This window comes from Rhinolophus ferrumequinum, chromosome 21, assembly GCF_004115265.2.
Source record: "Rhinolophus ferrumequinum isolate MPI-CBG mRhiFer1 chromosome 21, mRhiFer1_v1.p, whole genome shotgun sequence".
NCBI classification, from domain to species: Eukaryota; Metazoa; Chordata; class Mammalia; order Chiroptera; family Rhinolophidae; genus Rhinolophus; species Rhinolophus ferrumequinum.
The window spans coordinates 50,413,594-50,433,139 of NC_046304.1; the positions used below are offsets into that span (position 1 = coordinate 50,413,594).

At 51.2% G+C, this 19,546-nt stretch overlaps 1 protein-coding gene across 4 annotated transcripts in view; it reads left to right on the plus strand.

Moving 5' to 3' along the window:
• Positions 1-489: 489 nt before the first annotated feature.
• The window catches only part of TMEM94 (transmembrane protein 94), a 32,045-nt gene continuing 12,988 nt past the window's right edge, over positions 490-19,546 (plus strand). Inside the window, exons 1-5 of one of the 4 annotated variants that reach the window (XM_033089004.1) lie at positions 490-624; positions 9,083-9,210; positions 18,563-18,682; positions 18,988-19,115; positions 19,406-19,542. In XM_033089004.1, coding sequence (XP_032944895.1) covers positions 9,187-9,210; positions 18,563-18,682; positions 18,988-19,115; positions 19,406-19,542 — 409 coding nt within the window. In that variant the 5' untranslated portion in view covers positions 490-624; positions 9,083-9,186. Of the gene's footprint in view, positions 625-9,082; positions 9,211-13,083; positions 13,299-18,562; positions 18,683-18,987; positions 19,116-19,405; positions 19,543-19,546 lie in introns of those variants that run through there. The other 3 variants (XM_033089003.1, XM_033089002.1, XM_033089005.1) reach the window with 3 other exon arrangements.

Sequence of the window (19,546 nt, forward strand, 5' to 3'; positions counted from 1 at the left end):
TCAATTGAACTGAGGGGAAAACGGCAATGTTGCCTTAGATTCGCCAGCTTTGGTTTGGACGCAGTATTACTCCCTGAGGGACTCCCTCCAAGGTCTCTGAGCAAGATGTCTCCAGGCATGTTCCTAGCAACTAGGAGGGAGCTTAGGTGACACGGGCGCTCTGCAAAGGGCTTATTTAAAAAAGAAAGAAAGCCGGGGAGGTGTGTGTGGGAGGGTGACTCTGTCCATCTTTTTAGTGTAATTCCGTAAGAAAACTAATGCCTCCTCTGGACCTGAAAGGGCCCGAGCATTACGCCCCAAAATGCACAGTGATTCCGTGTTCTCCGGCTGGCATCACTTGGCACTTAATTCCGCCAGGCTCCCAAAGGGGTGCTTGCAGCTACAGCCTAGCGCGTCGTGAAGCCAATAAGAAACTAGAAATCCCCGCCCGTCTCGGATTTCAACCAATCGACGCCCAGAACATTAGTTTGCCAGCGGCGTCTCTATTGTCCGAGAAGGGAGCCAAGCCCCCTTGGAGTTGCCAGTAAAGGACATGGCTGCGGCCCCTGGAGGAGGGGACCTGAAGTGAGGAGGGGGCAGGGAGGGGAGAGGACGCGGGCGAGGAAGACAGGCCCCCGGGCCCGGGTAAGTACAAGAAGGCCCGTGGCCCGAAGCTAGGGGAGCAAGGGGGCGTGGTGCTTGGCCTTCCGAGTCCTCCGGATTCTTGGCCGAGGCGCGGGGGGTCTGCACCTAGGGAATGGCCTCCGGGAATCCCTTCGGAGGGGGTGTCAAGGGACTGACTCTTGACTCCAGCTGTTGGCCGTTTCTTTCTCCCAGGTGCTCACACTTGCCCTCGGCCCTGGCTAGACCCATTGGAGGTCCCGTGTCAGAAATCTAAGCCTCCCGCCAACAAAGAGCCCCTTCCCCTGGTTTGTTGTGGTTGGGCCCTGGCCCAGAGGGCTTTCACCAGAGGGCTGACGTACAGTGTATTTATAGGCCTCTGGGAGTCCCCATCCCGGGCCCAACACAGACCGTTGTCTCCCCTGCGCGCGCCTACAGCTGCTGCTCGGGCCCTCGTGCTGACCGTGTCCCCTGTGTGTCGGTGGATGGAGCCAGCCCAGGGGCTTCTCAACCCTGAGCAGCTACTTTGCAGTTCGGAGAGTGCCGTGCTTTAAAAAAAAAAGAAAAAAAAAGAAATTAAATTTCCGTCTTTTCAGAGTCGTTTAAAGACTCATTAGAAGCAACCAGAGGAACACAATAGTTGCCATCCTATTAACTGACTTGTGTGCCACTATGTTCTCATCCCTCTGCCGCACACCCCTAACGTCCAGTTTTTAGAGCCCCTCGTGTGCCAAGGTGCCCTGTGCCAGATACGAGGGAAACCCTGCTCTCCTTTCATTGGTGTATAACAACAGGCTACACTTTGGGGCGTTCATCGATTTGGTCATGTGCTGCTACATCCTACCCTCTCTTCCGAGGTTTTGTATGGCTCTTGGGGAAAAAAGGAGGGAGCTGTATTGAATCTGTTTTCCTTCTAGTGTGTGATTTTGTACATTAGAGGATATAATAATTTTCTCCTGCTTTATTCAAGACATTCAGCTTTAGTGGCGTGGTTCCCTTATGCCGGGGTACTCTTAGAAGATGGAAGTAAGGAGGGGGAGTTGTAACGTTTTTAATGCACAGATATAGAGACTGCCTGTTGGGAGAGGCCAAGGGGCAGGGCCAGGGTCAGTTACCAAGAGCCGGGGCTAGAACTTTGTAAGTCCAGATTCTGGAGTTCTTTATCCAGCAGCGCCAGTTTTTCCCGTGTGTGATCTGAGGAACTCAAGTGCCCTAACTTCTCGGGGACTCTTGCGAGGTGGTTGGGAGCATTAAATGAGATGGTATGTAAGGGATCACTACATGCAGCTTAGCACTTACTAGGTTCTTGATACAGTTTTGCATTCATTAATTTTAAGTAACCAGCAAGTAGTTCACTGGCCCATTTCCTGCATCAATATTTATTGTGGTCTCTGTCAATATTTGGGAGCATAAATAATTACCATGATTCTCAGGGAAGGCAGGGAGGGGTGGAGTCAGGGCAAAGTAGCCTCAGCCTCCATTTTTGGGAACCATTGTAGTGTGATTAGAGATGTTTTTTAAGGGGAATGTGTTCTGTGTAAGAACAGTGTGGAGGCAGAAAAAGGTTAAGAACCACAGAAGAAAGAAGAAATACCACTGGGATATGTCTTTATAGTAATATTGGCAAAGAAGAGCCCATCTTAGTATTACAACTGGGTAATTTAAAAATTTGAAAACAAAAAGCCATAGCACAAATAAGTTTCATTATCTAAAGATTATCAAATAAAGTTATCCATGGTTTAAAACTTTTGAAAATCACTGTAAAGATCAGAACACATCAGAAAGTAGATTATCATTAAGCTTGGAACTGGGGATAGCATGTTCAGATAAGATCCACATACTCTAAAGGTCTTATTTTAGCTGCCCTGTTTACTTTAACTTCCTTGCTCACTGGTTCTTGTTGTTAGAACTACAAACAAGGAAACTGGTAGATACCATGGTGTAGTACATTGACCAGGGGGGTGGAGTACAAACCATCCCTTTGATAACCAGTTGTCAGATAATTGAGAGTTAACTGCCCTTGAACCCCCACCCCCACTGGCCCCTTGTTTGTGGTGATCTGACATCAGAAGATTAGACCCGAGAGCCAGGGCAAGGCCTTGAGATGGAAGAAAACAGAAAGCCCTTCACGTTTCTATTTTGAGAAGTTGCTAGGGTGTGCCAGCTCCAAGTGTTGAGAATCATCAGCCTTTTAGAAAGCTTAACTCCTGCACTACTAACGAAAAACGAAGGTCGCAATCCTTTGGTTCGCCCCCACTGCTCTTTCCCTAATGCTGGGGCTTGGGAAAGAATTTCTATAGGGAAAGGGAGGAGCGCTAATGTAAATATTGCCTAGACCCAAGGCTTTATTGAACCTCATTTGGTGAGTCAAGTATGAGCTCTTATAATCGCAGTCAGATCTGGGAAGCCGCAAAGCCTCTACATCCACTCCTGGAGTTCAGATGAGAAGGTTCCAGGTCATCGTTGGCACTTCTCCGCCGGTAGATGTGTGTCAATGTTTTTTATCATATGATGGTGTCAGTGTTATTTCCATAAGCATATCTTTCTTTACCTAAAAGATAGGCTTCTTTAACAATATTGTTTGAAACCTGGTTCCCAAGCAGGCCTGGATTTGTTGACAATAGCACAGGTGAGCTAAAGGGTAGGCCATGGCTGCAGAAGGAATGTTTTTCTTCCCAATGGACCTGCCAGCCTGAATGCATGGTTCGGTTGGTGATCAGGGGTTTGTGAATAATAATAAGCTTTGCCTGTGGCCGCAGAGACAGCAGTAAACAGTATCAGTCACGTGGCCTGGTGAGTAGGGGAAGGGCCAGATTTAGACCCGGTAGGAGGCCTGCATCAAGCTGGGCACATCTCATACTGATTGCTTTGGGTTTTGCTAGCTCCAAAGGCCAAAAGTGATGGAGGAGAGAAGGGTGCCCGAGGAAGGAGACCCTTTCAGGGGCCTTTGAGAAATCAGAAATCTTAGTATAATTCTATGCACCCAGTTTTCTTAATTTCAGGATCCTCTTGAAAAAGAAATTCGTGGTAAAGGCCTTCCTCAGTAAGGAGATGAACAGAAAAATATTGGGGAACACTTGGAATAGATATATACTGGAGAGAGACTCAAAGGTATTCAAAAGAGCAGAAGCATCTCTAAAGTTGACATGGAATGCAAGGGGGGATGGTCGCTTTAGTAACATAAGCCAGAGGCAGTTGCAAAATTAGAATCAGAAGTTGCTGATTTTTTTTATTGTGATAAAATGTACATGAACTTTACCATTTTAACCTGTGGCATTAAGGACACTGACATTGTTGTGTAACCATCCCCACCATCCATCTCCAAAAGTTTTTCCTCTTCCCAAACTGAAACTGTCCCCATTAAACACTAACTCCCCATTTCCCCTCTGTGTGTCCCCCCCACTCCCCTCCTCCGCTCCGTCCCTGACTACCACCATTCTGCTTTCTGTGTCTATGAATTTGACCTCATATAAATGGAATCATACAATATTTGTCCTATGACTGGCTTATTCCACTTTGCATAAGGTCTTCAAAGTTCATCCATGTTGTAGCATATGTCAGAATAGTCTTCCAATTTGAGGCTGATGAATATTCCATTGTACTCGTATATATATGTCACATTTTGTTTATCCATTCATCTGTCGTTGGACACTTGGGTTGCTTCTATCTTTGGCCATTGTGAATCATGCTATGAATATGCATGTACAAATATAAGTCTCTGTTTTCACTTCTTTTGGGGATATCCCCAGAAGTGAGAGGTTGCTGATTTTTAGAAGTTCATTTGATACATGCACATGGTTTGAAAATCAAAAGGCACAAAGTATAAACAGTGAAAATTCTCCCTCCCACTCCTGTTACCAGCCACTCAGTTCCAATTAATTAATTTCTTCTTTTGTGGGGTATGCTTTTGGTATTGAATCTAAGAAATCTAACCTTAAGTCACAAAGATTTTCTCCTATCTTTTCTTCTAGAAATTTCATAGTTTTACATGTAAGTCTGTGATCTGTTTTCAGTGAGTTATTGTATATGGTGCAAGTTATATTTCCCGATTCTTTTTCTGCACCTCGGTATTCAATTGCTCCAGCACAGTTTGTTGAAAAGACTATCTTTTCTCCACTAAATTGCCTTTGTACCTTTCTCAAATATCAACTGACCATATGTCTGGATCTATTTCTAGACTCTCTATTACGGGGCCAATACCACACTGCCTTGAGTAGTTACTGTAGCTTTATAAACTTTGAAGTCAGCTGGTGAAAGTTTTCCAACTTCCTTCTCTTGAGATAGTCTAGTTTGAAGGTCTCTTACTGTAAGTGGAGTTGAGCACCTTTTCATATGTAGAGGCTACTGGATTTCTTGGTTTCCTATTCTCAGTGTTAGAAGAGACCATCAAAAGTCATCTCTTTCTTATTTGCTACCTGATGTATATATTGTCTCCATAATTTCCCAGCCTCTGCTGGGATCTCTGTGGTAACGGGGAACTCAGGGCCTCTCAGGGCAGCCTATTTCCATTTTTAAGTACAGTTCTAAAACTATTGCTCTACCTCCCTATATGTTCCCTCTGCTGATCTAACCCCTGTTTTAAGAGCCTCCCAGAGTTAGCGTGGCTCTTCTTTCTCCTGGCAGCCATCACGCCCTTCTAGCCCTGCTCTCACTCGAGGTGTTTTTGACGCGCTGGCTAAGCGTCTTCAGTTCTTCCTATTCTCGTGTCGTGGTTTCTCCAACCTGATTGCTGCTATCTGGAAGCGTTCCAGCTTTGTCAGTGTCCTTAGTGTGATGCACAAATGAAGAAAATATTCCAGATGTGCTCTGATATGTGCAGAAATCAGACTTACTCCTCTCTTTGTGGGGATGTGGCACTTCTGTTATTGCAGCCTAAGTGTGAATGAACTTTGGGCGGCCATGTCACTTTTATTGATACTGCATTTAACTAAGTCATTTATGGTAGATTGATACAGGACTTTTTGAACCTAAGCACAGGACTTAATATTGAATGTATTCGATTTGGCCCATCCTTTCAGCCTGTTGAGATCTTCTTGGATCTTGACTTTGGTCTACTTTCCAGGTTTATGCCACCCAAGAATTTGATGAGCATACCATCTGTTTCCTTACTCAAGTCTTTGATGAAAGTATCAACTAGGATGCCACCAAGGATGGAACCCTTAGACTTGCTAGTAAAAAGCGTCCTCCAGCAGAACATCAGTCCATCAGTTAGAACCTTTGGGCACAGCTATTCAGCCGAATACAAGTACCCCAAATTGTGTTTTTGGTGTGTTGAGCATGGCTAGGGTGCCATCTCGGTTAAAGAAGGCTATATTCGAAGGGAAGAGAAGGCAGCACCTGTTTGCAATTCTCATTGAGTATTTTAATTCCAACTTGAATTTTTGCTATCTTTTTGCACAGTAGCCAAAGACTGGGCTATATTATAAATCCCTTGAGGGAAGGGACGATATCTTATATATTTTTGAAAACAGGACCATTCCTTACACTTACTAAATATATGAAGTTGTTTTATGGCTCGTGTTCTTCGTGGTCTAAGAAATTTTTGCTTGTCCCAAGGCACAAAGATTCCCCAACCCCCATGTTTTCTTCCAGAAATTTTATAGGTTTGATTTTTACATTTAGATTTGTGATCCATTTTGAGTTAAGTTTTGTGTATGGTATGAGGTGAGGGTCAAGTTTTGTTTTCCATGTGCATGGGTCTATTTCTGGACTTTCTCTTCTGTCCCATTGAACTGTATGTCTCTCCGTATACCAGTACTGCATGTGTAGATTTCTGTAGTTTTATATTAAGTCTTGAAATCAGGCAATGTAAGGCCTCTCACTGTTTTCCTTTTTCAAAATTGTTTTGCCTATTCTAGATTCTTTACCTTTCCATATAAATTTTAGATCAGCTTATCAATTTCTACAAAAATGTCAGCTGGGTCTTTGATTGAGATTATATTGAATCTATAGATAAATTTGGGGATAATTGACATCTTAATATTGAGTCTTCCAGTCCATGAACATGGTATGTCTTTCCATTTATTTAGGTCTTCTTTAATTTCAGCACTGTACAGGTCTTAGATATATTTTTATTAAAGTAATCTTTAAGTATTTCTTTTTTTTTGGACTATTATAAGTGATATTTAATTTTTTTATTTTCCTGTATTTCATGATAGTATATAGACATTTAATTTATATTTGTATTCTGTATTTTTACCTTGAACCCTGCAACCTTGCACTTATTTGTTCTAATATCTTATTTGTAGATTCCTTAAGATTTTTTACATATACTGTGTTTCCCAGAAAATAAGATCTAGCTGGACCATCAGCTCTAATGTGTCTTTTGGAACAAAAATTAATATAAGACCTGGTCTTATTTTACTATAATATAAGATCAGGTCTTATGTAATATAATGTAATGTAATATACTATACTATACTGTACTATACTATAATATAATATAATATAATACCGGGTATAATATAACATAATACCGGGTCTTATATTAATTTTTGCTCCAAAAGACGCATTAGAGCTGATGGTCCAGCTAGGTCTTATTTTCAGGGAAACACGGTATGATCTAATCTTCCGCAAATAAAGACAGTTTTACTTATTTCTTTACAATCTTTATGCCTTTCATTTCTTTTTCTTCTCCTTACTTTTGAGTCCTCGCTTTGATCATATTTCTTGTTTGCTGATGACAGTAATGGCAACCATGTATTTAGACCTGCTATGTGCCAAATACTGTACTAGACCCTATGCATATAATATTTTACATAATTCTTGTTGCACCTCTGTGAAATAGGTATTATCATTTCCATTCTGTGAACAAGGTCACTGAGGTTCAGAGAGAAAAGTCATTTGCCAAGGTCGGTTAGCATTTGATACATGTTGCAGTCAGGATTTGAACCCAGGGCTATTTGGCTTTGAAGCGTGTGCTTTTTTTTCACAATGGGCCAGGAATTGAATTGGCCCTTTAAGGATATAGCTGCTGGTTTCAGATCAGACAGTTGAGGACAGCTCTCTCCCAGAATCCCATGTATGGAGTGATGGGAAAAGAGAGACTCAGAAAAGTGTCCTGCTCCTGGCTGCCCTCTCTGAACTGCTGTGGTTCCAGCTGGCCACAGAGTTATTTCACTCTTGTAGTGTTGGCAGGAGTTAAGCATAATTCCCATCTGGCTCCTGGTGCCTTTCCTTGTGTGGCAGCTACCTCATCCAGCCCTTGCAGGGATGGGGTGTCATGGGGACCTTGAGCTGTACTCGTAAATGGCCTGGGCAGCCTGAGTCAGAGCGGCCTTGGGGAGAAGTGAATTCGGCCTCTCAGGATCCCATTTCAGTTGGCTGCTGAGACCGAATGTCACTGCTTGGCGAGGCTGCTTCCAGCCTCACTGTCTGTCACTGACCCTTTGGGGCTTGCTCAGCTCTGAAAGCCCTGGCTGGAAAGACAAGGGTAGGGAGAGACTTGGCAGCGCAGGCCTGGGGTGCCTTGTGAGGAATCGGATGGGATTTCAGAGAGTTGGTGGTGGTTCAGAGGCTGGGCCTCCTGGCGAGGGTCCTCTGGACACAGCTTTGTTCTTTGTAGACAGAGCTTTTATGGATCAGGTCTCTGGGCTTCCGAACAGCTCCTCTTAACTGCAGACCCCAAAAAGAACTGCCCTAGTCAGCAGGTTAGCGCTTTCTCTGTGAGGAGTTACCTGGCACCAAACCAGATTATTCAGTGGCACTCTTTACCCAAACACACCCTGGTCTGAAATCATGACAGTGTTGGCTGCCAGGATGGATGGGTGAGGGTCGGGTTGTGTGTGGGGGGGGCGGGGGGGAAGGTAGGACTACTCTTCATCTTCCAGATTGTTGTCAGAATGGATCGTGCCTCCCCGTGGGCATCTGCCAGGTGCCTGGTGAGCACTGCCCTGTCGGCAAACCGCACGAGAGGTCTGATTGTCCATGGGCATGTATGTGTTGGCATGGGTGGTGTGTGTTTCCCAGAAAATGGAAACAGATGGATGCCAGGCTCCTGGTGGCAGCAGTGGAGTGATCACGTCTCTACTTTCTACCATCTCCACTGCTCTCCTGCCACTGTCCTGATTGTTCGAGTTGTATCTGTAGATTCCAGTTGATGGTAAAGCTAACCTCTACTTTCTGAAAAGCTGATACACCGAGGCTTTTCCTGCCTGCTGGGAGTCAGCGAGGAAAAGAGTACACGTGGAACAAAACATATGTGCCTCCGAATATTAGGGTTCAAAGAGGGAAAGCTGTACCCCAGCGTCTTCCCCAGTGCCCTCTCCCTCCTGGGCTCAGAGAGAGGAATTCAGCCACAGCTGACTGCTCAGGGAAGCTCTGCTGCTCGGACCAGCCGGCCAGGGCACACTGTGGTTGTGGTCGGTGACACCAGTTCTCTCCATGACCACTCTGAGATTTACATGACTCTGTTGTGTTTCACAATAGCTACCCATTCCAGCAACCTCGACTCATGCAATTTCTTTTTTCTTTTTTCCCCCAGATGCTGTGACTGCGACAGTCACTGGGGTTTGCACATGTTGGGGAGGAGCCTTCCTTTCGGGGGTGACCGCACTCATCTGGGCATGCCTGCAGTACTCTGGGCCCATGGACCTGAAGGAGAAGCGTGCGGTAGGCAATATTCGGCTTCTTGGGGGTGTATTGTCTGTGTGTCTGTTGGAATCTCTGTCCTTATGCTTGCCTGGGAGGTCCCTCTTTGGGGGCTTTAAACCAAAAGTGAGAGGGGATGTAGCTCTGAAGTTTGGGGTTTAAGAACGGGATCACCTCTGAGAGGGTGCTGTGCTCAGCTGGACAGCAGAGACCCAAGGAACCCCCAAATACAGGACGAAGGTGGACCCGTTAACACAGCTGCAAGGGCACGGGTTTCTGGCTCGGGTTGGCTCCGAGCCAGCCTTCTGCTTCTTGCCCAGGGGTGTGTAATTTCGTTTGTTTGCTCTTCGCTGGGGCTCTGCCCCAACCTGCTGAGCCATGTTGAGTACTGTTGGGCACCCCCTCTGTGGTTAGGGAAGAGCTCCCCAGTCAGACTCCAAACACAGCTGCGTAATCAGCTCAGCGGCGGCCAGGAGGTGCAGGCCTCCTGCTCCCAGCCTGACCTCAGGTGCACCGGTTCCAGGTACGCCGTCTTTGCATGGAGGTAGATTTGTCGTCAGAGAATCCCTCTCTTGTGACAAGGCTGCCCTAGAGGAGGTCCTTTCATCTCTTCCCTGGACTGCTGCCACACCTTCTAGCAGGTCCCTGTCTCTCTTCTTCTTCCTCCACTGTCTGTTGAAGAACACTGGCCAAAATGCAGAGCTGACCTTTTGTTACCCCTGCTTAAACGTGGCTTCGTGCCACCTGCTGAAAACTTTCGGGGTGGTGGAGAGAGCCCTCCATACTCCTGCTCCTGCCCATTTGCCCAGAGTCCCCAGTCTCCTCTGCCGTGACCTTTACTGCTAGTAATTCTGAATGCTTCAGAGTCTGGACGCACGCTCCACATGTAGGCTGTTACCCTGAAATACCCCCCATGTTTTTTCCTGGCAAACTCCTACTGTTCTTTCTTCAAGACCCAGTTTAGGCATCACCTTCTCCAGATAAATCCTCCCTCCCCTCTCCAGAGGTCCCTCCTTTCTGCAGCGTGGTACTTCCACCATCGCACTTGCTACACGATTGAAATAACCAGGCTGTTCCCTGGCTCTTAGCATACACCCTGCCATGTAGCGAGGGCTTATTAAATATTTATTAACTTGAACTCATGGGTAGTGATCTTCCTGCCCAAGAGATGTTGGGAAGTGTGGAGAGGGGGAGGGAGCTGTGTGCTCACACACCGCGCTGCTGGTGGTACCTGGCTGACGGCTGACTTCTTCAGCTCCAGGTGCCTCTGGACCAGCTGTGGGACAGGCTGGTGGACCTGAACTTGAAGCAGGTGTGTTCAGCCTCCTGTTCACAGATGCCTCGGGATGCTCTAGCCATGCTAGCAATGATTGGCACACAGGGAAAGCTACACTTACCTCTTCCCTGGTGGGGTGCAAGGCTGCTGCTGCATACAGTTGCAAGGGCTGTGCACTGCTCAATTCCGGGGGGGCACAGGGATTACTAGACTTACAAACCCATTTATACAACTTACAAGGGCTTGTAAAAACCCAGAGGCTATAGGCTTGTAGCCCAGGGGTGTGTAATTTCGTTTGTTTACTCTTCGCTAGGGCTCTGAGGCTATGATGGTGTGCGATGTGGTGGCCTGCCTGGGTAAGGCTGAATGTCCCCAAAACAGAGGACAGTATTGTCTTCTGATTCCAGCCTGTTGCTGAAACATTAGTTCCTAGTGAACTGCGGAAGCAAAGTTCTGTGATCCAGGGAGCTGGCTTCTCTTTCAAACCTAAGGAAGAACACTTGAGAGCCCAGGCTGGTTAGCTCTCGGGCCATTTTTCCTGGAGGATTTTCCTTTATCCCCCTTATCTCTTTCTGGATAGTTGACTCCTGAACTAGAAAACATTGTCACCGTCAGCAGCAGCCATATTTATGGGACGCTTCCTTTGGGTTGGTAGAACTCCAGGCACTGGGGAGGTGGCCCTGGCTTGGAGAGGCTTGCAGTCTAGTTGAGGAATTGATAGTCCAAGCAGCTGAGTGATAGAACCTCATGGGGTTTCTCCCTTGCGAGTTGTATAAATGAGGTTGTAAGGATAATAATCCCTGTGGCCTCTGACAGTCAAAGCCTTCTTGGAGGAGTGGGAGAGAGAGAGAGTGGGATGGGGGTTGTGGGAAGGGGGACTGTCATCCCCAGGCTGTAGCCCAGGATTGGTTTGGCTGTTGCTGGTTGATTTTCTGCACCCTGTTCCCATTCTCTTTGTGACCTGCTCCTGCTCTCCCCGTCTGTCTTGTCCTCCAGCCCGTGGTGGACCCACTGGAGCAGCGACCATTTGGATTTCTGCTTCTTAGGTGCAGAGTTGCCCTTTCACTTGGCTGAAATGGGCAGTGTCGGAAGGGGGCAGGCTGCGTTGGGGGCCCTGCGGAACCCCTGGGTCAGATCTTGTGAGCTGTTCTTTCTAGGGCCTCTTGCACAGGAGGGAGCGTGTTTGCTTGGTTGTGGTTCCCACCGATTAGTGCCTTGGTAGAAAGCTACAGGGAAAGCGTGACCTGGGCGCAGGGGACAGGGTGACAGGAGTCTTTCCCCCTGCATTTTGCTAAGGCTGCAGCCCTACTGCACAGGCAGCAGCCGTCCTTGCGGTGGCTGCTCCAAAGCTGACCCCGCCTCCCCCTGGCCTTCGCCTCAGGGAGCCTTCCTGCCCTTAACCTCTGGACTGCCTGGGCCCCTCCTTTTCTCTCGCACTCAGCCCAGGGTTTTGGCGGGGGCCCCACAGGGAGCTGTGCGAGAGAAGGGGGAGGGGAGAGGCTCTCTTCCCTTCCCTGCAGTTAGAGATGATGTCGTCTAGGAAACGTGGGCCCTGGAGAAACGTGCTGGGGCTCCAGCCGCAGCTCTCTGGTATTGGGTCATTAGGCTGTTTCCTCTCCCTTGGGGTTTTGCGGCCCCATCCTAAGGGTGGCCTGGACGTAGGCAGAGAAGTTTCCCATTCAGTCCCAGGGCCTTTTGCCCTCCTTCACCCAGGGGAAGTGCTGAGAGCTTCCTGTATGTCAAACTCGGGGTCCTAGAGAGCTGCTCAGGCTGTGCTGATGTTCAGGAGATGGCGAGGTGGGAGCCCCAGGTCGCTGGCCTCCTGCTTCTGCCTGGGAGATGTCCTGGTCCCAGCAGCCATCCAGCAGGTGCATCACAATGCAGAGGGGTCACCAGCTGCTGGGGGATCTCTTCTTGGGCATTGAATATCGGCTGTTGGGGTCCCCGCACCACCTGTGGTGGGAAGCTGTTGGGTTCTACATATTGGAATCCTCAGCGGAGGTGCTTCCTTTCAGCTGCTCTTCCCTCTTCTGCTGGGTTCTTTCCTGGATGCTTCCGCTCTCTTCCTGGCCCCCTGTGCTGCCCCCCTAGAAGTCGGTGCTCCGGTCTTCTCAGAGTCCCTTCTTCCCGCTCCATGCAGGATGTGCTGCTATTAATAACTCGCAAGTCCCCTCTCCCCTCCTTCCTGCAGCTCTGACTGGGGAAGGAGCTGCTTGTTGTTGGCTTGGCTCCACGCAGGGAGCCTCGGTGATTTGGGGGAGCTCTCGTGATGGCAGGCTCACCACACTGGGGCCCCTAACTTGCCCAGGGATTTCAGCCAAGGGAAGGCAGTCTGGGGAGGGAGACCAGGTACTCTCTGACTGACAGCAGCCGTGTCTGCGTAGCTTCTCCTCCACTGTCCACCCTCTTGGCTGCACATCCTCCTCTGCTCACCCTGCAGTGGCTCCTCTGATGAATGGGCCAAGCTCCTGGACATCTGGCAGAGCATCCCCAAACTTTCTCCTCTCAACCCCCCCTCCTCCCTCGCGCTCCCTCCTCCCTCCTGCTGCCGTTGCAGGCTGCCTCCTCCTCTTCCCTCCCTCAGTCTGCAGCGTGACTGGAAATAGGCTGAATTAATCAGCAGATTGAAGCTCCACTGGGCTGCGTGTGGCTCCTTGCTCACAGGCTCTCTAGCTCTCTCCTTTCTTCCTTCTCTTCTCGTACTCTTTCTCCCGGTTTTTTCTCTCTGCCTCTCTCTGAGGGCCGTGTTGGAAGTTCTGTAGCCGACGCCTTGTGGCTCATGCTCTTTAAGCAGGCAGAGCGATGGATGCCCCCTCAGGGCAAGCACAACAAAGTGAGTATGCCAACGTGGGTGCACAGTTCTGTGCCAGTGTCTCGTTCCCTGCTTCGTGCAGGGGGCTCGGGGGTCGCGGTTGCCACAAGTCTTGATGGATGCTGAACTGGAGGCTGCGCGGAGTACGAGGGAGCTAGGACAGTGGAGGGAGGCTGGGAATGGGAGCCAGGAAGCCAGTGTGTTCAGGGAGCTGCCAGCCGGGCTCCCTGTCACCCAGGGCAGGACTGGAGCTGAGTTTCCCAGGGGGGCATCTGTCTCCAGATGCTGGGACCCGGGTCTCCACGCACAAGCGATGGGAGCTTTGGGCTTGGATGCCAGCCCTCCTTGGGGCCAATAAAGGGACTTTTTTCCCTGGACCATGTGGGTCATTGAGATAGGAGCGACTGGGCCTGGGTTGATTTCTTCCTAGGTCTTGGTGGCTGCAGGGGGAAGAAGATGGGTGAGAGGTTCGTGGTCAGCTTGAGCCTGGAGAGTGAGCAAGGGGAGGAAGCTTGAGGCTTTGACGGGCCTGGCTGCAGACAGAGTCGATTTGTGTCTGGCCAAACTCAGAAGAGATTTGTCATGACTGCTACAAAAGACCCTGGCGGACAGTGGCCGAGTCTCTGCTTCGGTGATCCAGGCATTACGTGGAGTCCAGCTTTGGTGCCCTCCCCACCTGCACTAGTCAAGAAGGCTGTGATGGTGGGGACCTGGCAAAGGGGCCAGCCAGTTCTCTTAGTGGTTTCTGCTGTTGTCAAGGATCAAGGTCGAAATTCACTAATTTGTCTCCCTGAGCCCAGGGGACCTTGATTCTGTTTGCTCCCAAAACAGGTGGAGTAGTAAGGAAAACAGCTGCTGTGCTGACAGAACCTTGAGGAGTCCCACAGGGACAGGGGGTGGGGGCTTCTGGCTCTCAGCCACCTGAGACCTGACGAATGTGGCACAGGAGAATGCAGGTGTGTTGGCTCTTGAAAGGCTCGTTGGACTGACCCAGATGCTTAGCTCCAGGCTCTGCAGAGCTGGTCCTGTTTAGTAGCAGGTCCTAGTTTGACAGAGTTCTCTTCCCACCGTGCTGCTCGCCACAGAACCCCCCTGCCCTGCAGTGTCCCCTTTGGATGATGGAACAGGGAGAAGAAGTCCAGAGCATGATGGGGGTTGCTGCCAGCTTCTCTGAGCCTGGGCTTCCCAGACCCTCAAGTTACTCCTCTAGGATCCAGTTGAGCCTGAGCAGTGAAACCAGTGGGATGGGGTTGGTTCTACCTGCAAAGCATCTTTGTCAGTGGAGAAACAAGGCCTCGCCTCCCCTCTGGCGTGGAGGCTCCGCTTAGCCATCGCTCCTCACCCTCTCTGGAGGTGCCTGATTGGGCGGTGCGGGGTTAGGATTGGGGGTTTCTGAGCATCTGGGAAGCAGGACGTGCCTTTGCATACTTAAGGCCGGGGCAGGTTTTCTTCATCCTTCTTGGCCCTGGTAGGCAAGAAAAGCCGACCTCAGATTGCACGTGTACGACTCGGGGCTTTATTTCTCAAACAAACCATACCCATCCTTACACAGTCTCCCCGTTGGTACCCAGGCACACTGGGGTGCCCAGCCTAACTCATGCTTGGAGAAAGGCTGGCAGAGTCCACTTGCCCACCAGCCCTATCTGAATTTCCCTCGGAAAGGGTGAAGGTCTTCCACCAAGTTCCTCGGCCGTGGCTCTCACACATAAGGGGGGGAAAGCCATGGCACAAAGAGAGAAACAGTGACTTTACCTGGAACTGGGACCCTCCTGCCGGAGGTTGGCTGAGGTATTGTCATTCGGGTCGGTGAGCGGCCATGGCAATTGGATAAGGGTGGTTGGGGCATGGCAAGTAGGCTGGCCCAGCAGGCTGTGTCCTCACCCCAGGGCCAGCCTGTGCGGGCAGGCATTTTCTTGAGAAGGCATGTAATTACGGAATGACTTAGTTTTCCTCTGCTTGCTGTCTTTAATCGCCAGTCTGGAGTTGGTGCCCCTGGCCAGACACAACATGCGGGGGCAGACGCACGCCGTCCGCTCTGCAGGCACCCGCCTGCCTCCACTGGCCCACACCTCCCGCACCTGAGCAGCAGCCTGCGGGACCTAGGAACCTGGGGGCAGAGAGAAAGAGCGAAGGGATGGCTGGGCAGGGGAGGAGGAGGGCCTGGGTTTGGGGGCGCCTGGAATAAAGCAGCAGATGTCAGGATAGCCCCAGGGCAAGCAGAGGGGAATTGCTGAGTGCCCAAGTTCCAAAGGCCTGGCAAGGGGAAGGACACTGCCCTGACTTGCTCTCGGCTCCTCTTCATCTGTCCCTGCCTTCCAGAGCCTGGTCCTCATTCCAGATGGAGCAGCTTCCCAGGGGACCTGCAGCCCCTGGGGGTTTGTCCGGCCCTTCCTTTCTCCCTCCCAGTCCCTGTCTTTTGAGTATGCAGCCTTTTCACCTCTACAGGCCAGACCTTCCCTGCCTCCAGGAGCTTTTCCTACTTGATCATTTCTGGAGGCTTGGCCTAGGCTACATGCTAGGAACTCTCACATCCACGCTGAGCAGGGAGCTTGGAAAGCTGAGCCTCAGGGAGAAAGCGGGGGAGGGCAGGCACAGGAGGCCCTGCTCTCTCACCCTGGCCCCAGACGCAGTGGCTGTGCCTTCCAAATTTCCTTCCTCCCTGGGCTGGGAGGAACGGGCATCCCCACTCTGGGCCGGCCGGCTACGGTCTGTCCCCTTTGCCTTCTCTCTTGCCCTTCCAGCCGTTCTGGAGATTTCCTTACCCTGCATGTCAGGAGTCAAGGAGGCAGGGTACAGACCTTAGCCTTCCCGGACACTCCTTTGTCCTGGACCACAGCCTTTCAGGGCGGCCCCAGGATCCCTGCCAAAGGGAGTAGGGTACTTAGGAGTACAGCATTTACCGATGCCAGGGTGCAGGCCCCTTGCCCAGGGGATCCTTTCTTCCTGAGCTGAAATAAGCAGTTATCCCCTGTGGGAAGAAGCAGCTCTTATCTTCATAATCCCCCAAAGCCACCGTGGAGAGTGGGGATTAGGTGAGGTGAGGCGAGGGAGCTGGGAAGTCTTTGGGCCAGGCGGGCGGGCGCACTCTGGAACCTGCCCTCATCCCTCAGGCCGAGGACGCTGGTGCTAGGCGCGCGGGCTCCACTCACGTGGGTCTTACCTGAACAGGTCAGACAGCAGCTGCGGGCTTCTCTCCCCCAGTCCGGCATCCTCTTCTGGTCTTGGAGATGTGTGTCTTGTGAGAGGGCAGCAAGGAGGAAGCCAGAACGTTCCTGGGAAAAGCCAGGGCAGACCCTGGGGAAGGCAGATGGGGTGAGAGGAGTTCAAGGGGGTGGGCCGTAAGTGGAGCAGCCAGGGGGTCAGCGGCCCGGTGACATTGGTCAGGACTCAGGAGATGACCCCAAGTCCCTTTCCTGGTGCCTCAGGTCTAGGGGTCTGCTCCTCAGTCTCAGGAACGTTGGTATTCTTCGGGAGGCCCTGGGAAAGCCTCACTCCTCCTCCAGGCACTGCCTCTCCTGGGGGCTTTCTTTTACCTGGGACCCCCGAGCTGGGATCTGTGCTTCAGATTCTACCTGGGACAGGCCTCACCCCGCGAGGTTTGATTCAGTAGGTCTGGGCTGGGACCTGGACGTCCACGTTTTTAAAAGCTCTAGGTATTTCCGCTACAGATCCTGGGATGACAACCCCTGATTAAGGTATCATTGGGATCAGTGAAGCTACATGTGTGTACGTCTGTTCCTTCCTTCCTTCCTTCCTTCATTCAGCTGGTATTCACTGAGCTGCGGCTGTGCACCGGGCACTCAGCAGTTGGTGGGAGGGGTATGGAGATGGAAGAACTCAGTACCTGTTTTCAAGGAGTTGGCAGTCTAGTGGAAGAGCAGACAAGTACATCTATAACGACAGCTCTGTATGAGCAGACTGAGCCAGGGAGCTATTGGAATACAAACCTCCCCCTGTAAGTGCTGCCCTGGATTTTGGAAGAATTTCCTAGAGCTGGTGACGTTTGAGCTGAGTCTTGAAAGTGAAGTAAGAGTGGTCTGGGGCGGTGAGTATTGTTCTTGACTGGGAAAATACGTAAGGGTATTTGCACATGAGCCAGAGGAGTATGGCAGGAAGGGCAGGAAAGGAGGCTGGAGAAGCCGGCAGCTCACAGAACACACTCAGGACTCTGGACTCGATTTTAAAGGTAAAGGGGGTCAGGTGATCAGACAAGTGCTTGCTCTGGCCTGGGTTTTGCATTTGGTTTGGACAGGTAGAAAATGGAGGGAGAGATTGGGGGGCAGAGAGGGGAGGGCAGGGTTGGGGTGAGGGGAAGGCCAGAGTCTGGGGATTCCAGCTCTGGCCTGGGCACCCAGGGGAGCTGGTCACTGCAGGAGGCGTGCAGACTCTGGCAGGGAGGGCCAGGTGGCAATTTCAGGGTTTTGGACATATGGACTCAGGTGCCTGTGAAACAGCTGTGAGGCAGTTCAGTCAACAAGTCAGAATTTGGGGCAGTGGGTAGGCTAGAGGTGAAATCTGGGAGGTGTAAGCTTGTTAGTGGTGGGTGCTTCTGTGACTGTGGCCGAGGTCGCCCTGGAAACGTTTGTAATGTCAGGAAGATGTGATAGAGTGGGCTTTGGGGTAGATGGAGGGCAAAGAACAGAGGAGGAGCAGGAGGAAACAGGAGCAGGCCAGGCCAGACGGGGGGGGTCTCAAAGAACAACGTGGGTGGCCCCCAGTGTCACCCAGAAATCACCCCGCCGCCATCCTCAGTGAGATGGGAATAGGACGTAGTCGGTGCACGGTCCTTTCCTGGGAACAGCTGTCTTTTTTCTGAGATTGTTTCCTTCCTGATGTTGTGTTGTAGTTTTGCAATCCCCTCCTTTTTAGGAAATGGTGGTAACAGAAGATGGTGGAGGTTTTTTCCTTAACTTTTCTTCTAGAAACATGCAATGCTAGCGTCCCTGTGTTAGTTCTCTTCTTCCCGTTCCTATGTGACGGAACCTAAAAGATGGCAGTGGGTAGAGTTGAGTGAACGGTGAGTTAGAAAACACTGAGCATGGAGTTTAGCTTCTGTTTTTGTTTTAAACTTGGCTTTGAAGAGTGGGGACTATGTACTTAAACATCTTTCAGTTTGGTAGAGATTTGAACGTGCGTACACCCGGAGGGACAGGGGCTTAGTGGAGACAGAGGAGGCGAGGATTCCTAGTCGGGGGGAAGGGCCTGGGGATGGGAGAGGAGGGGGCCCGTCTTGGCAGGACCTGGGACCTCTGGGGAGATGCTGAACGCTTCTTGCTTCCCTACAGGGCGAGCCCACCTTGGCCCTGGGCCTGTCCACCCAGAAGGCCCTCAGCACCCTGAAGCAGCAGCTGGAGGCGGTGCTAGAAGAACACCTGAAGGAGCAGAAGAAGCGTCTCACGTGGAAGGTAGGCCAGGGCCTCGTGGGGATGGCAGAGAAGCGTGGGGCCCACTCTCAGGGCCTTGGGTGCCAGGACCCCACCGAGACATCACTGAAAATCAGAAAGAGCTCGGGGTTCCTTTTAGAGTGAAGTCCTGGCCCCTCTTGGTGTAGGAGCCCAGCGGGCTGGACCCCAGCCGAGACCAAAGCGAGAAGACAAAGGCAGCCTCAGGGGCTGGGTGGGGTGGTTGGGGGGAAGGCAGCCAGATTCTAGCGGGATGGGACAGAACCTTGGCTCCTTCCTACCTCCTGGTCCCTCCTCTGTCCCCGCAGGAGCTGTGGAGGAGCAGCTTCCTGCACCACGGTAACCGCTGCTCCTGTTTCCACTGGCCGGGCGCCTCGCTCATGCTGCTGGCCGTGCTGCTGCTGCTGGGCGGCTACGGGGGCCAGCCGGCCGGCAGGTATCCGCTCCGGCCCAGCCTCTCCCACTGCACCCTTGGGGCCTGCCCTCTCCTGCCTCAGCGAGTCTGCAGTCCCACCTAGGTCACCCCAGGGGCGATGGCTGCTGCCCGAGCTGCCCCCACTGCCGGCACCTGGTTTGTTTAGGGATCCTCCGTCCCTTGGCTGGCTGGGGGCAGAACCAGAAGGAGACACTCTTTTCAGAAGGGACTGGGTGGGGTGGGGGCGGGGTGGAGTGCAGGGCCCTGGCTTGGTTAGGTTGGTGCTAGCAGCCCTGACCCCTTCCCGCCAGCCACGGGGTGGAACTGGTGAATGCCTCGGCGCTGTTCCTCCTGCTGCTTCTCAATCTCATGCTCATCGGGCGGCAAGATCGGCTGAAACGTCAGGAGGTGGAGAGGAGGCTCCGAGGGATCATTGAGCAAATCCAAGGTGA